The sequence below is a fragment of the Taeniopygia guttata genome, chromosome 12 (assembly GCF_048771995.1).
Source record: "Taeniopygia guttata chromosome 12, bTaeGut7.mat, whole genome shotgun sequence".
Classification (NCBI taxonomy): Eukaryota; Metazoa; Chordata; class Aves; order Passeriformes; family Estrildidae; genus Taeniopygia; species Taeniopygia guttata.
Genome location: NC_133037.1, coordinates 6159356 through 6177090, shown reverse-complemented (window position 1 = coordinate 6177090; position 17735 = coordinate 6159356). Strand labels below are relative to the sequence as shown.

The 17735-nt window shown below is 43.4% G+C and overlaps 1 protein-coding gene across 30 annotated transcripts in view; it reads right to left on the bottom strand.

Annotated features, from left to right (window-relative positions):
* MAGI1 (membrane associated guanylate kinase, WW and PDZ domain containing 1) overlaps positions 1-17735 on the bottom strand; it is a 325672-nt gene that overhangs the window by 18776 nt on the left and 289161 nt on the right. For 24 of the 30 annotated variants that reach the window (XM_030283259.4, XM_030283266.4, XM_030283276.4 and 21 more), the window contains 5 exons: positions 17450-17481; positions 11327-11543; positions 5563-5640; positions 2827-2918; positions 1723-1915 (listed from right to left, as the gene is read on the bottom strand). In XM_030283259.4, the coding sequence (XP_030139119.4) occupies positions 1723-1915; positions 2827-2918; positions 5563-5640; positions 11327-11543; positions 17450-17481 (612 nt within the window). The remainder of the gene's footprint in view (positions 1-1722; positions 1916-2826; positions 2919-5562; positions 5641-11326; positions 11544-17449; positions 17482-17735) is intronic. The other 6 variants (XM_032750689.3, XM_030283261.4, XM_030283264.4 and 3 more) reach the window with 1 other exon arrangement.

Genomic DNA, 17735 nt, shown 5'->3' with positions numbered 1-17735 from the left:
ATGTCTGCACTTACATACTCACAAGTATGTACTAAATAAATAGTATTCTTCATACTAAGATTACAGGAGCATAAAATTTCCCCTACATGAATCTCAGGACAGAGAGTACTCATTTAGGTGAACAATCTTTTTCTACTGGCATACAGATGACAGGAGGAACAAGGGACCAAAATTCAGGAACAGCCTTCTCCACAAAGTTCTGCTGAAATTTAAAAGCCTGCAAATATAAGGTGAAAGAAGGGATTCTGAATAATTTATCCTAGAGTAAGTGTCCACATTTGCAATGATTCAGAAATAGCTCGATCTGCAGTAACATGCCTCTGAATGAAATATCAAGAGAGATCTCATGCATCTAAATCTTTCATGGTAATTTCCAGCCTGGAGGCTGTAAAACTGCATAGAAAATCTACACACAAAAACAATACCAAAATTCAGCTGCCCTTCCCCTTCCTCCCAATGCTCTTCTAAGCTTCTCTCACACCAGACCTTGGTCAGGAATTAAAGAGATGCTGTCAGAGGAGAGAAATAACCTGGTGTTTAATCCACATTGGGAAGAAAGAAAGAAATTAAAAGTGAACATTTATTTATTATTGTGCAGAAGGAACTCAGGCCTGGATAAGAACACAGAGCTATTTTAGAAGTACTCTTCCAGCCCTAGCTTCCACTGAGGACCTAATTTCAAGCCTGAATGTTATTTTGATTTTCTCTAAGATCAAAGTATGTCACTGCCTATTTATCTGATGATACCTAAACTTGAAAAGTGATATAATATCCTTTTCTTTGAGTGAGTAAAAGCAACTTCCACACCTGAGTCCCTAAAGGGACTGAAGGGGATAGGCAGCCCTCAAAAGTTACTCTCCACTATTAAACATATAGCCACATGTTATTTAGAAAGCTCATGCTCATGTCTTCATTTTCTCTGCTATCATGACATTTTTCAATCACTTATCTGGGTGCCAAAATGGCACCAGACAGTGTCACTTCTCTTTGCATCTTTGTCTTTCTGACAGCTTCTTTTCTGTTCATTTAAATCCTACACTTGTGCAGTGTGTGCACAATGCCCAGCATAAATCAGTATACAGAAAACTCTCTAGACCTGTGCAACCTAGTCTACTGGAAGGTGTCTCTGCCCATGGCAGAAGGGCTGGAAATGGATGATCTCTAAAGTCCCTTTCAGCCCAAACCATTCGATGATTCTGTGACAACAAATATACATACCCCGGCCCACCAGAACCAACAATGTTTGCAGTTTCCCATCAGCTTGTTGAAGCTTCCCCTGAGCTTGGGACAGGAGACACCACACATCAGAGCCCTCACTTGCACTCTGCCTTTCCCTTCTGTGGACTCTCCATCATCTTTTCCCTCACTTCCAGTTTAAGGGTGACTATCAGGCTGCACATTTATTTTGGGAAGAATACAGAAAACACGAGCAGTTGGCCACAGTGTCTGCTACATAACTCAAACTAAGAATTGTGTGTTGCAACCCAACAGTTCCCCATTTTATCTGAAAGCTTATGAAGACTGGAAAAGCCAACTTAGAGAGTCTTGACTGGAAAAAAATACTTGAAACTTATTGGATAAGGAACAAAAAGGACTACAAACAGGCAAGAAAGGAAGTTTTCCCAGCACTAGAAGAAGCTTTTTTTTTTCCTTAGACCATTTGTTGAACAGATGGGATCCTGGCAAGAAAATCCACCCCTGCGGGGTGATACTGCAGCCTACCTGTGTAAACCACTTTGCGCCTGACGGTCAGATTGACATGACCTTGCTTGGCTGCCTGTTGCATAAGCTGGACCACGAGCTGGTGTGACTTCCCCACCACAGGCGTCCCATCCACACAGATCAGCTCATCGCCCGATCGCAGGCGGCCGTCGGCGTCAGCAGCACCCAGCGGTACAATGTGACCGATGTAAATCTGAGGGGTTGGCACAGGAGGGGACAGAGCAATGAGAACCAGCTCAACAGCCAGCTGGAAGCACGGGGCACTCCTAGTTACATCTGGTATAGGAGGGGCATGAAATTGTTGACAAATGTCTGCTGGTCAGGAAAGTTGCTCCTGTGAAAGCAGTTCTCTGTGAATACAGCACAATGTGAAATTATAATAAATTTGACATCTTGTTTCTTTAGGCAGACTGTTCACTCTAAGGACAGACAGCCTTGGGAAACTTCTTCAACCAGACAGTGACCAGACAGGAAGATGGTTAATAGCACTGAGGGTCTTGTCAGGGAAGCTGAGATTGAGTTACCCTTTCAGTTGCCTGCAGGGCTTACAAGCTCTGCACCACACACTTGGCCTCCAACTCTGTCTTGGTTTATCTTCAGTGAGTTTTTGGAGTTACTCTAACACGAGATGAATTCGTGGTCTCTCTTCCCATAAATGAGCAAAATAATTTTGGCAGGGAAAAACATGGAAAATCATGCTGCCACTATCTAGCTAGGACCCGTGCAGCACAGGAAAGGATGACACCTCCCACAGGCACTGGATTCATGGTAAATAAATTAACTGAATTCAAGGAGAGAAGTGATCATTCTAAGATCTGAGAACCTGGCAGTCAAAGATCAAAACACTTGCAAACATGACTAGGACATCCTGTCCTCAGTGTACAATGTGTTTTTATTTGGTTTATCAATAAAGTAGAAGAAGAAGCCAAACCCATTTCAGTTACTGAGTTGTGGGATTATTTTGGAGGGAGGGTGGGGAGATGCAGGATACATAAATATAGTCCACAAACTATTTAGCAGTGATGCTACACCATAGTTCTGCGCATCTGTACATTCTACTGCTGTGTTTCTGAAAGATGTCACAAACTGAAACATGATACTCACAGGTTCTCCAGGCTCATTTCCACCTAGAATCCTAAATCCAAACCCAGTTTCCTTTCTCCATAGAAAGATATCCTGCTCTTGATAATCTGGAACTGAAGGGAAAGAAGAAAAACGATCATTTTAAATCAAAATACCACATATTTTTACCCAAATCAGGACTACTCAGATGTACATAAAAGGATGTGCCATGCAGTTTTAACCTTTAAATGAGGTGGGTTTGGAGACCACCTCATTTTTACATGAAAAAAAGAGACATAACTTTCAACATTTATAGTTCTAAATACTAAAGGATTATTACTTATATCACCATTAAAAGTTATGCAGTGGTTTCTACTTTCTAGGTATCCAATTGTGACTTGTCCTTTATTTATCACTATAATATTTTCTTCTGTCAATATTAGCATCCTTACCCATTGCAAGAGTCTCTTCTAAACCATCAATAAATAAATGTGTACAGCAGAGAATTACTCTGCCAGAAACAATACAGCTGCCTCTTCTTGCATGGGAGACAGAAGAGCTACTTGTTATGACTTCTAATGCTTAATTAACTTTCCCAAGAATAGTTTGCTATCTGTCTACCAACTCTGCTTTAAATAACTGTGGGACAGATCCCCAGCTGGTGTACATCAGAAGGGCTCCACTCAAAACAGTGCAGCTCTCCTGACTCTCACTTGCTCCTGTGCAGGCTCTGCAAAAGCACTGAAGAGATAAAACCAGCTGGAAACATTAAAAAGTTCAACCTCACCTACTCATTAGTATGGAACACCAGCAAGGTTTTTACAATGAATATTACATACAGTGAAGTACTAACCTTGAAGCGCTGTTGAACAGCAATGTTTTATATTAACTTACTCATGCTTGCTTTCATCCCTTTTTTAAAAATGCAGAACTAATTGCTAACATTATATCATATCAGAAGACAACTTCAGGTTCATTTAATATTTATTGAATAGTATCTGTAACATTGACTAATTTTGTAATGATCCCCTCCCAAAATTCATAATTAATGATAATAAAAAGCTGTTGCTTTACCAGGCAGCTGCCTGTAACTTCTGCAAAGAAACCAAAGTAAATCTTTCAGGAATCCAATTTAAATAAGTGCCTCCTCAGACACAGGATGCAGCACGTTTGGTGACACATCATCTAGCTTTCTGTGTCTATGAACCGGTTGTTTTCCATTGGCATCAGTGAATGTCAGATTGGCCCTAATTGGATTTTACACTGTCTGTGCTTATTCTGCAAAAAATTGGGTCTGCCTGGGTGCTTGTCAGATTTTTGGTTACCTCTGAAGGTCTCTCTTCAATGAGTTAAAACATAACATGAATTGAAGAACTGGGAATACTAAAAATTAAACAAATAGTTGAATGGTAAGGTACAGATGTCTGCTCTGACATTTTCATTTAAGCTGGCTTTACAGATAATATTTTTACATTCTAATTACCTGCAATTATAAGCTAAGCTTAACACCCGTGCCCTCACTGAATTAGAGGCTGATTTTTGCCCAGACACAATTACAGAGCGCTCGGGTGATGAACACGCCGGGTGTGTGGCTCATCTCCTCTGGCTGAATGAAGGCAGCTCGCCACGCTCAGACGTGCAGCACAACAGAATCCAGACAATGAATTAATTGCTGTTTGTCACTCCTTCAGCAAAGGGAGCGTGACAAGCAGACACAGTCAGGAGCTTCTCTCAGCCCTTTGCAGGCTGTTTTGGCAAAGGCTGGCCCCAAACAATTAATAGTGTGTGTTGGATCTGTCAGAGGTAAAGTGGCTGCTGCAGAGAGCTCCGGCGTGGGCCTGTGTCCTCAGCATCTCTCAACACCTTCCCATTTGTCACCCCTCCAGTCTCACTGAGCGATGCCGTATGGCTCTGGTTTGGGTCCCAGCTACACAATTAGTGCTGCTGGAGGGAACAGCAGGCCAGGCTGGACCAGCTATGTAACATCAAAGCAACAAAAAAAGACAAGTCTGTCCCCAAAGAAGCCGGTTCTTTCACACAGCGCTCCTCCCGCTAGAAGGTGGAACACAGATACAACAGACATACAGACAACACACCTTTACACAGAATGAGTACAAAGCTCCTTTTACCACTTATTGCAGCAGCTCTGCAGGGCAGTGATTCACTGGCACAGCCCAGAACACCCATGAACCCCCGAGTTTCAGAGGTAAGACCCTCTGAGGTTCCACACCAGAGAATTATTTTAAGTTGTCCCATTATTCAGTTGCTCTTCAGAGGAGCCACTTTCCTTACTCAATGGGAACATGGTGTTTCTGAAATTTTGTTGAAAATGAATGAAAAATGGCTTCTAGGAGTCATTCACTGCAACCCTGCATCTTGCCTGATCTCAAGCACATCTGACTTTGATAAAATGTGTATGCAGCCCAAATGGGTAGAAATTAACAGCAGTCTGCTTGTCCCAAATTAAACCAGACCATTTGGAGAGCAGTGCAAAAGTGGTAAAAAGAGTTCTGTGAATGTCAGGAAAGGTGGGTGATGCAGCCCTGTTGATAAGCCATGTGGGCAAACACATGAAGGAAACAGGAACATGATACACCCACCCCTGGCCACCTACACCATCCAACCAGGACAGCAAAGCCAGGCTTTGCCCCTGGGTGGCTAAACCTGGCACATGGCCTTGCCAGACCCCCTTGGTGATGCAGAGCCCCCGCCACAGAGCAGAAATGTCACCAGAACAAGACATCACAAGACACAGATACATTCTCAGCACAGTCTTACATTCTCCAAAACTCGTGGAATTGATTTCTCTCTCTCTCTCACCCTTGCTCAGTCCAGTTGCAGGTGAAGGTGACATAGCTGTAATATTAATTTTACAGTTTTGCAAAGCTTAATGTATCTTCTTTCTTGTTAGTTCATTTAATTAATTGTGACTTTATGGGTCATGTTAGGTTTGCATGCACAATTTGGTAAGATTATAACTACTATGGATTATGACATCCTAGGTTTCACATCTCTCTGCCTGTGCACATGCAGATATAAAATACATACACATATGAATTTACACATTTATGCATATGCATGCAGGTATATTAAAAAAACCTTTTTCCTCCTTAGAGGAAAAATTTCTGTGAGAACACTTTAAATATACTTTTCTACAAAAAACCTTTCAACTTCATGACATGAGTTAGTTTTCCAGATGGAAATATCTTCACCTAATGTTAAAAGAAATTCTAAATATGTGGTCATTAACAATGAACACAGTGCTTAATTATAGATGATTTTAATCAAACTTTACTATGCAAACTTTAACATGTTATATAAAATAAAAATCTGCCTAGTGTGACATCAGTTTCAACATAAGATGGATTCAAGAATGATCAGTGTGAGTTTGCTTTAGTCGCTGGCTCATTTGAGGCAGTAGCACTTTCAGTGACTCATAGCTTGGCAAAGCACAAAATGTTTAAGGCCCAGATTCAGCAAAATATATGAGGACAAGTCTGAAATTAGGAGTGGACAGTCTCACTGAAGCTGATGGAGAGTTTCAGAGCTGAAAAGTCCTGCAATTTACCCACAGGTCTCATAAGGCTCCATATTTGCAAGAAATCAATTTTCTAAATTACCCCACTGCAGGAGAATTCAAATTTTTTTTTTCTTTTCCCTTTGTGGTGCCATGGAAAGCTTTTGAAAGATGGATTCAGCAGGAGCTCTTGACAAGATGAACAAGCTCATGCGACATGCTGGGAGTATCATGATCCCTTTTAGCAGCACATTCTCCAAGAGCACAGATACATCTGTGCGCCCAAGAGCATCACTGCAACTGTTTGTCTACTATTAATATAATAACAGGACATAACCCTACCAAAGGGCTTTTACTAATTATCTTTCAACTCAGTCTGATCAGAATGTGGCTGTGCTTTCAGGAGAGTATTCTTCTTTTCTATTTTAAGGGAAAATTATCTCATGTTTGTGTTATTGTGCAAATATTTTTAGTTCTGTGTAACTGCCGATGAGTGAACACACTAGGGTCAAGACTTGTTTGTATTATTTTAATTAGATTTGGGGAGAGAAAAATCCTCCCAAACAAATTGTGTGCCTGAAAATAAAATTCAAATATTAATGATAACTTTGAATATTTTAAAAGCTTTAAAAATTTTCTATTGTATTCTGCTTTACTTTTAATTAAATGCTTAAGCCCTTCAAAGGGATTCATTAACACATCTGCAATTCAGATTAATTCATTTTGTCACTGCTGTTTTGACAGATGGCCATATGTAGGATACGGTATTTTGCAAAGCAATCAGGCCACATGAGAAAAATTTGACAACAGATTCTGTTAATCTTTAAGGAAGTTTAATAATACATTGAAAAGTAAAAAGCATATTATAAAAATATATTTCAATAAAACAGTGCGAGGTTTCTGAATTGTGGTTCTCTGCTAAGCCATTCAATTGCTGTTGCTCTCTCTGAGTGCTCTTCAAGTGTGTCATTCCTGGATCTTGGAACTGCTTCAGCTTTCAAACCTTAAGGGTTTGTCCTTCTCTCTGATTCATGTACACAACTCCCACGAGCAGCAATGAGTTACCCATAACGAGGAGCTCAGCCAGCTAAAGCTCAGCACCAGCAAAGAGTGCATTTGTTACCGCCACCAAATGCTGTTTTCACATCCCACAAAGCTGGCTATTCTCAAACGTCTTAATCCAGCAAAGGCTGGTCACTCTGGGCCAGACTGCAGCACAGCATCTGAGCTCAGCTTTAGCCTTAAAGCACACCTTTGGGTTTACAGCTTCAAAATAAGCTTCCTTGGACCCGAGCCCAAGCACTCAGCACCTTGCAGGGCTGATCCCCTCACCCCAGGGAGCTCCACATGAAGGAACTTTAACCTGCATTTGTGGAATAAAGTTGCAGTTCTAATCTGCTTCCCCTCAGCCAGAGTCCAGAAACAGTGATGGAGCCTTTCCTTAGCTTTGCATTATTAATTCTAGTTTAATTTTTGTTGTTTTTTCCCTTCCCCTAAACAAGCAACGTCTGTGGCTCTCCCCCGCAGAATTGGAGCACTTTCTGATATTAAGATGCTTTGGGTAAATCATAAAAACACATGCTTTTACACAATTATGGGTTAACTGGTGCTTTTCAACCTAATTGTACTCTACCCAATGACTTCAGTGAGACAGGTCACTTAAAGCAAATACAGTCTTTTTGAATGAAATACTGATACAAAGACAACTCAAGTAGAGGAGGAACAAATTTTAGATATTCGGAAATATTAAAATTTTGCCTTTGGTTTCTGTGTCTACATTCTTATTATTAATGTAAGTAACAGTGGGATGCATTCCCAGAGAAAAAGGCAGTAGGTATTCATTACAGATTCAGTACTTCTTAGAAATATCTTGGAGAAGAGGAATTCGTATACTGAATAAAACCTCTTTACAATATTATTTTTAGATGAAAAAAAAAAATCTGTCTGGGCTGGAGCTAATGAATTCATCTTCTTGTGTCAACTATACTTGAAAAATTGCTCTATGCTCTTTTTATGCTCAACAATTTCAAAAATGGGACAAAATAAACCACTTAAGATGATCTTACACTCTTAAAATTCTGACCTTCTTAAATTCATCATATACTTCAATACAAAGGCTTGTTCCTGTTTTTCAATCCACTTGTTGAGGATTCAAAACCCTGAAGAACATTCTATAGAAGAACATCCTATAACCCTTTTCAGGCTTTTTAAAATTTAAGGCCAGCAACTAACAGAGGGCAAGCCCTGGCCTGAGTGGCAGAAGAGCTGTGCTGGGGCTCCTCAAGTGGTGGAGCCTTCTAGAATCCACCAAATTCCCTGGTTACTGGATGTGTCACCCACCCTCAGCCCTGGCACTAGGGTGACATCCTCCTGCTGTGCATAAGATATTCACTTAGCTCTGCTCACACCTCCATCAGAAGGCTGCAGAGAGAGTCACACCCAGCACCCAAAGCTGTCACTGGAGATGGCAGTCCCAAAGCCTGAGGGAATGGGTGGGTGCCCAAGTAAAGCAGAAAGAGAAGATGTGACTGTTTCCCTACTAGCCAAAGGTGGCACTGGAGTAAAAACAAGAAGAACAGCACAGGTGGAGCTGACAGACAGGGAACTGGAGTCCCCAGGGAATGATTCCTCCCATCACACACTCTGCTGCTCAGTGTCAGCAGAGCTCCCTACAAATAACCTGAGAGCCACGCTTGGGAAACACTGGGAATGAGTTTCAAAGGGATGATTCAGGTTCATAACAAAGGCAAAGAAACACAGGGCTTCACCCCAAGCCCCCCAGGCAGCAGAGCCTGGTTTCAGCTGTGAACCACAGACTCTGCTTATGAGTCTGGTGATAAATAAGGGCTTGGTGAGGGAAGAAGGAGCTGACTGCTGACCTCGTAGTAAAACCACCAGTCGTGCTTTGGGATCAGACCAGAAAAGTAGACAGAGCACATCCAACTTAATTTTTCACTTATCTTTCCTGCTTTTCTTCACATTTCATTACCTACAGCAAAGCCATGTCACTAGCTAAGAGTGCAGGTTAATCCCCAGGGAATATGTTTCACTGCAGCTTAGGGTTAGAAATTCACTCTTGGACACCTCTAATGGTTTAAAAGGAGATACGACCATATCACACTTCCACCATTCTCCAAAAAAGCCTTATCCATGAAAACAAGAAATCTCAGAAAAAGACCTTCCTGGAAGGGAACTGCAATAGGATGAAAAGGTCATAAAAAAGCACCAATGTTCAAACAGATTTTATCTGGTAGAAGAGGCAAGAGACAAGGACGGAAGCCGGAGAAGAGGATCGGCCTCACTACAGAGATGCTGGACTATGGAAAGGTGAGACCAGGAAGCTGAAGGGGTGTAGCAGATCCCAGTCTAGCAACAGGCCCAAGCAGTGAGGATTGTGGCACAGGAAAAAGATGGGTTGTGAGAAGCCAGCAGGTCAAGAGACTGTGAAAAGGCCTCAGGGAGGGCTCTAGTCCCAGCCAAGGACAAAACCTCTACAGGATAACTGCAGCCATTGAGGAAAGAGGGAGGATTTAGCACATGGTGTTGGAGGAGACACAGAAGGGCGACTGCCTGCCTATGCACTTCAGGCTTTCTCCAGCTCAGTCTTGGGTTTTATCAGGAAAGATAGGCAGGAGTTAAGGCTGCTAAGCTGATACTAATGACTAATTAGTGTGAGTTAAACAGTTAATTAGAAATTAGCTAAGTAGCTGCAGGGGGTCAGAGGGAATGGCAGCACAGTGCAGCAGGAACCATGCGGGCTGGGCAGTGGGAAGGCCAGTGCCATGGGACACTTGTCCACCCAGGCAGGAGAAGGAGGAGCTCTGCCCACAGCTCTGCAGGGCTCAGCAGCTGCTGTCCCTCAGCTCTCGCCCCCTTTTCCTATTTCAGTGAGCTGCACATACAAGTTCTGTCACTGCAGTCTGCAGATCAGCACGACCTGGCCCGAGAGCCCACAGGGTCAGTACACCAAATCCCTTGGAAAGGATGGGAAGGGAAGCAGTGCACAAAAGCAGAGACACCTATAAACTGCATTGCTGAGACATTCAATCCAAAGAGATGCATCTTCAGCCAAGAAACTGTGACTCATGATTTAATTTTCCCAGGATATAAGACTTCAAAGTGATTCATTTTTCAGTAAAAAAAAAGTCCTACCATTTTTCTTTCTAAGGTAAAGGTTAATTTCTTACTGGTTTTACCAATTTCGAGTTAGACAATAAAATCAAACTGTGGGTGATACTCTCAAAGTACTCAGACTTTGAAACTCCCTTTTCTCTAACTAAAGTAACTACTGCCTTTCAAAATGAACCTAACACTCTTAACTCTTTAAGAAGCTTTTACAGATTTGATCATCTTCAGCAGTACAATTAACGCAAAGCCAATGTGTTTATTTTGTTTCCTGAGAAGAAACTGATTGAAACCACATTTATAGTCTTGGAACAGAGTCAAAACCCTGCTGAATTATTAGCTAAGTGTGCAGATTATTAATTGCCATAAAAGCCACTTAAAATATGCATTTAATATCTGTATTGTTAAAGTGTCCACTCTGGTCAAAGTAAAATGGCTCAGCTGGATTTTCTCCTCCCCAGAGTGAGGCTGAAAAGCATCTGATATGAATTTCAGCAAACTAAATACTTCCCCTCCTTACTGAAATTCCTATGCATATCAGATCATCAATCTTAACCTCAAAAAAGAGGTTAGGATCTGGATAACAAACTTGAAAGTTCTCCAGCCTAATTTAAAAGCACAATAAAAACTTAGGGGAAAAGACAGTCTTTAATTTTAAAGGGATTTTTCATATTAAGCTTTGGTCTATGTGCCCTTTTCTAGAGATGATCTAAACCCAATCCTCATGAGACAGCAAACTGCAGCTCTACCAAGTGGATCTCACTGACAGGCACCAAATTAACCAGCGGAAACCCTACATTTCCAGCAGAAACCTAAAAGATTCATTTCTTTGCAAAGAAAATACACAGGGAGCAGCTGCCGGAGCCGTAGCCTTAGCAACTACACCTGCTTCATACTCACGTCGGCTTTCATACATGCTCCTGGACTGGGCCCAGATTTTGAATGGATCTGGCTTTTTCTGCCCAGAAGTGTCCGGCTGGTCGGCGGCCGGCGCCTCCGGGGCGGCGAAGTCCGGCAGCACCTGGGTGCTGTGCGCGGGGGACGCGGTGTGCCCGCTGCGGTGGCTCGAGACGCTCTGCTGGGAACTGTTTTGGCTGTCTTTCCTTTCAAGTGGTTGCTGTAAGGAAGAGAGCGAGTGGAAAGGGAGAGAACAGACGGTTATTGGTCGCTGAGTGGGTGTTTTCCATCAATTTTTCTCCCTTCTTTGATCAGGCTTTTCTGCATGCATATAAGTAAATATATGGCATGGTTTTGCTGCTACCCGGTTAATGCTGGGTACAGTTGAATTTCCGGGTGACAGATTTTGATGGGCAGACTGACAGAAAGAGATATACAAAACAAAGTAATTCATCATTAAAAAAAAAAAAAAGCATTTTTCCATCTCACACGTAAGACAGATCTAAATCTCATTATAGGTTACTAGTTTCAGCGCATGTATTTTTTTCCTGAATTAAGGCAGAAAATCCCAACAACCTTCTATTCAGAAAGCATTTGAGTCTAACTTGAGCCTGAAATAAAATGGATGATTTTCACTGTGAAAACCTGAAACAGATTCAAGCACAGCCCTTACTGGTCAAGATAACTTTGCAGCTCTTGCAACTCCCCATGTTAAAAGTCTGTGAACAAGAGTACCCCTTTAATGGCTCTGCTCCCCAGAGCATCCAAGGGACTTCTGCAGACCTTAGCAAATGTGAAAATGTCTATTTGAAGTTTAATTTGTTTTAATCAAGTATAACAGAAAAAAATGCACCATCTAATCTCAGGGTTTATTCCAAAGTAGCATGTCAAGAGTTCTGACTGCTTACTATTTAGCTAAACAAGGCATATAGTTCTTAACTCAAATTCACAACTGTGTGCTCAAATGAAGCACAAGTCACATTTGCATTGCCAGGATTTGTACTGCTCAATATGCAACAAAATCCTCAACAAGAGCTCCCCACACTGTGCAGCAAATGCTTTTTAATGCTCTTTTGAGATGAACCTTGGATTGCCACCAAGGCTGAGTGCAATCTCCCACCTGCTCTGGAACAGGCAACTGTGTTCCCAGGGCTGCTGTGACACAGAGGGTGGCCAGAAAAACAGCATCCCACAGGTTGTTTATCCAACATCCACTATTTCCCAGCAAAAAGGGGTCAGCTACGAACACCAATGAACCTCAGGTGGAAATTAAACCTCCTGCTGGCAGAGGGAATCTGAAAACACTGCAACAAAAATCTGTGTTTTCAGGTACTTCTCTCTAGGAAGCCAGGCTGGGGTAGGGAGAGAAGCCAGCAGCACAGACTGGATCAGCATGGGGGGCTCACTGGCCACATGTCTGAGCAGCCCTTGGCTCACTCTGAAAACAAGACCCCAGGCAGCCAACACTCCATCACAGAACAGCTGAATTAAGTACAGAGGAGAAAGTAACTATACAAAGTGCCCTATTTTAAAGTCTTAAAAAACCCCAAAAACCCAGGTAAAATTATTGTGAGGTTGCACATTCTTTAGGTTTATGCTGAGAAAAAATCCCAGCTTCAACAGCCCAAATAATGTTGACCTTTCAGCCCTGAATTCAAGTTGTTGATCCATCACCAGCATCTTTTTAAAGGGTATTTCGATTGACTAGAATGTGAAATTGCCTTTGTCCTTTAAAGCAATTTTGAACAAAGCTTACCTGCTGTGATTACTCATCTGCAGACTTTCAAACACAAATATCTAAACCAATTTCCAACATTTTTAGCTTTTTAAGTGGTAAATGAAGCTAATTCACTTGCAGCCCTTCAATTTTTAATGAAGCCCTTTAAAAACAGCTATGCTGGGGATAATCAACTTAAAAAAAAATACATCTCTCAGTCCAGCCATCTGGATAGGTTTGTTTGGCCAAACTTCTAAAATAACTACAAGAATCCTGTAAAACTTCAGGCCAATCTCACTGGAAATAACTGGTTACAGAATGTGGAGGACAGGGACTAAAATGCTTTATTCAGCCCTTAGGGAAATAATGAGAACTCTCAGAAAGCTTTCTGATTTAAAAAGAAATAAAGAAATAATAAAGATTCCTGGGTCTGAATCTTACTGTCCAGCTTGCTGGGTTCACACACATGGGCAGGAAAGCAGCAGATGAGCACAGGGTCTGGCTGGTGACAGAGCAGGAGGTTCTGAGCTCACCCTGAGGTGCTGATCATGGTTTTCAGAGTCAAGTAAAGCAGATCAGCTGAACTGTATTGAGTTCTGCCAGAAGACATGAAGAGCATGGAGTACTGAACTACCTGAGCCAGGAACAGCACCCCTGATTCTTGAGAGATCTTCTCCAGAGCTGCTGATAAGCATCAGTGGCTCGCCAGAAGGGCCTTTACCAAGTGGTTAGAAATCAAGGCCATGGTGACTGCCTTGAGTCCATTTAGGCAGACTGCACACTTAAATACAGATAATGGGATAAAATACTGACTCTGTTTTACAGCCATGGCAAAATAAATACTTGGAAAGCTGGAACTTCTCATGCCCTACCCAAACCCCCGGTGCTCTAAATGAAAAGGGGTGTCTTGTACAGACTCACTGTGGAACCAATTTCTCTTCCAAAATCAGGACATTGGCAGAGTCCCTGGTGCTGGTTATCCACCCAAAAAATGAGGTAAATCTCTTGTCTGGGACTAGCTGTGCATAGGAATTGCATGTTTGGTCACAAGTCAGCTATGCTGGCAGTGCACTTATTTAAATCCAAAAGAAAAACATCAGATTTTTAGAAGAACTTAGCATTTTCTCCCCCCTGCAGTGATCCCATCTTCCAATGATCTAGCTGCAGATTTTTTGCTGTAGAGGTTTTTGGAGAAGCTGGTCCTGGCAGTGACAGCAAACTGAGCTAGAAGTGGGAATCTTTGCCCCCTTGTGGAGTATTTTGATGCAAGCAATAAGGAAAAAAAAAAAAAAAAAAAGTTTGTTTTCATCCATGTTATACCAGGATAATTGCAGGGGAAAATGCTATACTAGAGACTTTTCATGCTTAGAATGTATATCTCAGATGTTCAATACAAAATATTATCCATTTTCACTAAAAAATCATCAATGGGAAATTAAAAAAAAAAAAAAGGAGCAGCACAGTGAGCTGCTGGGAGCGTGTCCTTGGTGAGGGGAAAGGGAATAAAGAACTTGGATGCATCCAGTCCCATGTATGGCTGGAAAGGGTTTTTTTACTAATTCAGCTCTTTCACCAAGGCTGAAAAACTCCCCTTAAAATCCAAGAAGAGCAAAGTTTGTCAGAAGATACACACAGACTGACAAATACAGCCCAGCAAAACTGAGCTAAAGGCAAGAAAACTTCCCAGGCTGTGTCACAGCCCCAGCACCAACAAACCTCTCACAGCTTTAACACCTCACCACAGCCAGGAGGTGCCAACAGCTTGAAGCTGGCCTTTGGGGAATGCAGGACTAAAGCTGAGAACAGAAAATAGGACTTGCTTAAGGAATGAATACCAGCCACTGGCAGTAAGTGGGGAATGTGTCTGGGATTTGGAAAAGGACATAAGGGAATGAGAGAAGGTTCATCTCCTGAGCAAAGCAGAAGAATATGGACACCTGAGTCGTGACTTCTCTGATGCAGAAAAACAAAAAACAAGCACAAGCTACGATCAAAGCCAGCTCGATGTGTGCTGTCCTCTAACTGCAGCTTGTTTATAGTACAAAGAGTGCTGGAAAAGGGAAATGTTGAGCAAAGGGCACAGGGGCAATGGGCAGCATGTCCCCCCAAGCCCCACAGCTGTGCTGTGCTGGGGACAGCCCCTGGCACACGGCTCTGATGGCAGCTCCCGTGTTCCCCCCATCAGTGCCAGCACAGCAGCAAAGCAGGAGTCCCTGGAATTGAGGGCATCCCTGGAAACACGCGGGCACAGCTCAGAGATGGGATCCCAGACAGGGACCGTGCCAGTGGGGTAGGACTGGCTCTTGCCTGTCTTGAGTGGGAATCCTCATGGCCAGGAAGGTCAGGCTGGACTCCCCACTCCCTGCAGTGGAGCAGCAGCCCTTCAACAAACCAAGGATGGGTTAGACACCACATCTTCCCTGCCTCTGACTGTCGCCTTGGCCACACGAGCTCTGGGGTTGGTGTAAATCCAACCCGAGGAGTTTCCTCCTCTGCACACAGATGCCCTGAGGCACTTTGGTCCATGTTTCCACACTCACTCACCACATGTCAGCAATGCCTGGGGAGGAAGGAGCGGCTGTGCCCCGCTGGCTCTGCCCTCCGAGGAGCGGCCGCAGGATGCTGCAGTCAGTACAACATCACTGCTAACAGCGCTGCCAACCACCCCGTGTGCGGCCAGGAGAGCAGGAGGCTCTGCTTTTTGGGAATCCTGTGCTTTAGAGGCAACAGCACCACCTAGGACCCTAGGAAAAATCACTGAAGGAACCCTGAAAAGGCTTGGGAGAGGCACGCAAAGGAATGTCAGCTTTCCCCAGGCTGATAGGCTCCTCAGAGCAAACAGCAGAGAGAAATCTGCTGTTGCACAGCTACACCTGTTTGTAAGCAGCCTCTTTGTTCCCCAAGGCTGGATTATCCTGCCATGGATTTACATGCTGCTCAGATTTTCACTGTGCACAGCTCACAGAGCGGTGCCTGACACAGCAGGATCCCGCTGTGCGTGCGGCAAAGTGGGAGCATCCACGCTTTGGGAAGACCGAGGCTGATGGATTAGGGCTGGTTTAATGACAGAAGTCATAGCCCAGATCGCGTGCAGCCAATCCTGCTCTGACCGGGGGAGAAAGTGGAGGCAGAGAACAGAAACGTGCCAGACACGTCTGTATTTTACACACTGGCTCCGGGCTCAGCGAGGGCTGAGGCAGCCCCCGCGTGTGACAGCGGCGAGCGCAGGGCTGACAGCGCTGCGATTCGCGAGGAGCACCCCGCACTTCTGCCTCCCAACATTAATGCGAGCTGACAATGGTAGAGGCCTGGGCTCACATGACTTTAATCAGCGCTGCCCTAAGCCATCAGAATCACATTAATTATTTCAGGGCTTTCTTTTTGGATGAGCAGAGAGCTCTTATCAAAAGCAAGAGCCTTCTGCTCAGTCACTTCCTAAACCTCTTGCCCAGGTTTGCGGCGAGGTGGGCTGTGCCCAGCTGCAGGTTTTGGCACAACCAGGGACTGTTGGTGAAGTTTCACACCATCTTACAGCACGGCAAATACATCACTTGCTTTGCTTCCCCAAAGCTCCTGGCAGAGAATTTTGTCTCACCCCCACACTCAACAGATAACTGCAAACTTTCAGGCTTTAAGTATTTCATTCCTTTTAAAAATAAAACATTGCTTTTTGTTGCATACAAATGGCACATTAATTTCTTCCATAATGTCATTCACGGAGCTTTAACGATACTTGAGATCACAGCTTCTGTGCTGCTAGCTAAGATGCTAAGATGTTTCCAGGTAACAGCTTTACATGGAAATACATTCGGGGGGGACAAGAAAATATTGTTCTGTTGTTGCTTTTTTAAAAAATGAGGAATCTTACACCTGCAGGACAATCCTGCTCAGTATGGAAATGCCTCCAGAGCAGGCACTTGGACAGCTGGCTGTATTCCCTGGGAACTGTAACCATGCTCTGCTCATGCTTTGTTCTCCCAACAAGGTGCATGCTTTACCATTCTGTTAATAATTCAGCCAAAGGTTCTCAAGAAAACTCATTGAGTTAATGGAAAAGGTTGGTGCCTATGAGCACCCGACAGGAATTGGAATCTGGCAAGAAGGTGGGGCCTCCCATCTTTCCAAAAGGAAACAATAGCTCTTTTTTTTTGGTAAGTTAAACGACAGAGAAGCTCATCTGTCAGGGAAGCAGATTTGTAAACCTGAGAGGCTTTATTTGCAAACAAGCAAATACCGTACTGCATCCCCCTCTCATCTCCCCATGCAGCAGGAGCCGTGCAAGGTAATCATGGTTGCAACAGAAAGACAACTTAAAACAATCGAGACCCAGAACAGCAAACAAGCCAAACTCATGCTTTTTCCCTAAAAAGCAGACAAACAGACAGAAATAGTAGCTGAAAAGTGCTTACCGACTTTGGGCTCTTCTTTGGGACTGGCAGTCCTGAAAAATGGCAACAAGGGAAAAATAAACATTAGCATTAAGCGTTACCTTCCCTTAAAGAAACAATCCCTAGGTGTATCATCCGAAGGTAGCCATCTGCAGAGTTATGTCAGCTCTCGCATCGGAGTTGGCAGTCTGTTCATATCGAATCAAAGCCCGGCGAGAGGCAGAGCGAGCGAGAGCCGGGGAAGAGGCAGCGGGGGGAGAGCTGTGTCTGCATTAGCGATGCTGACTTGTGCTGCAGAGCCGGGAGG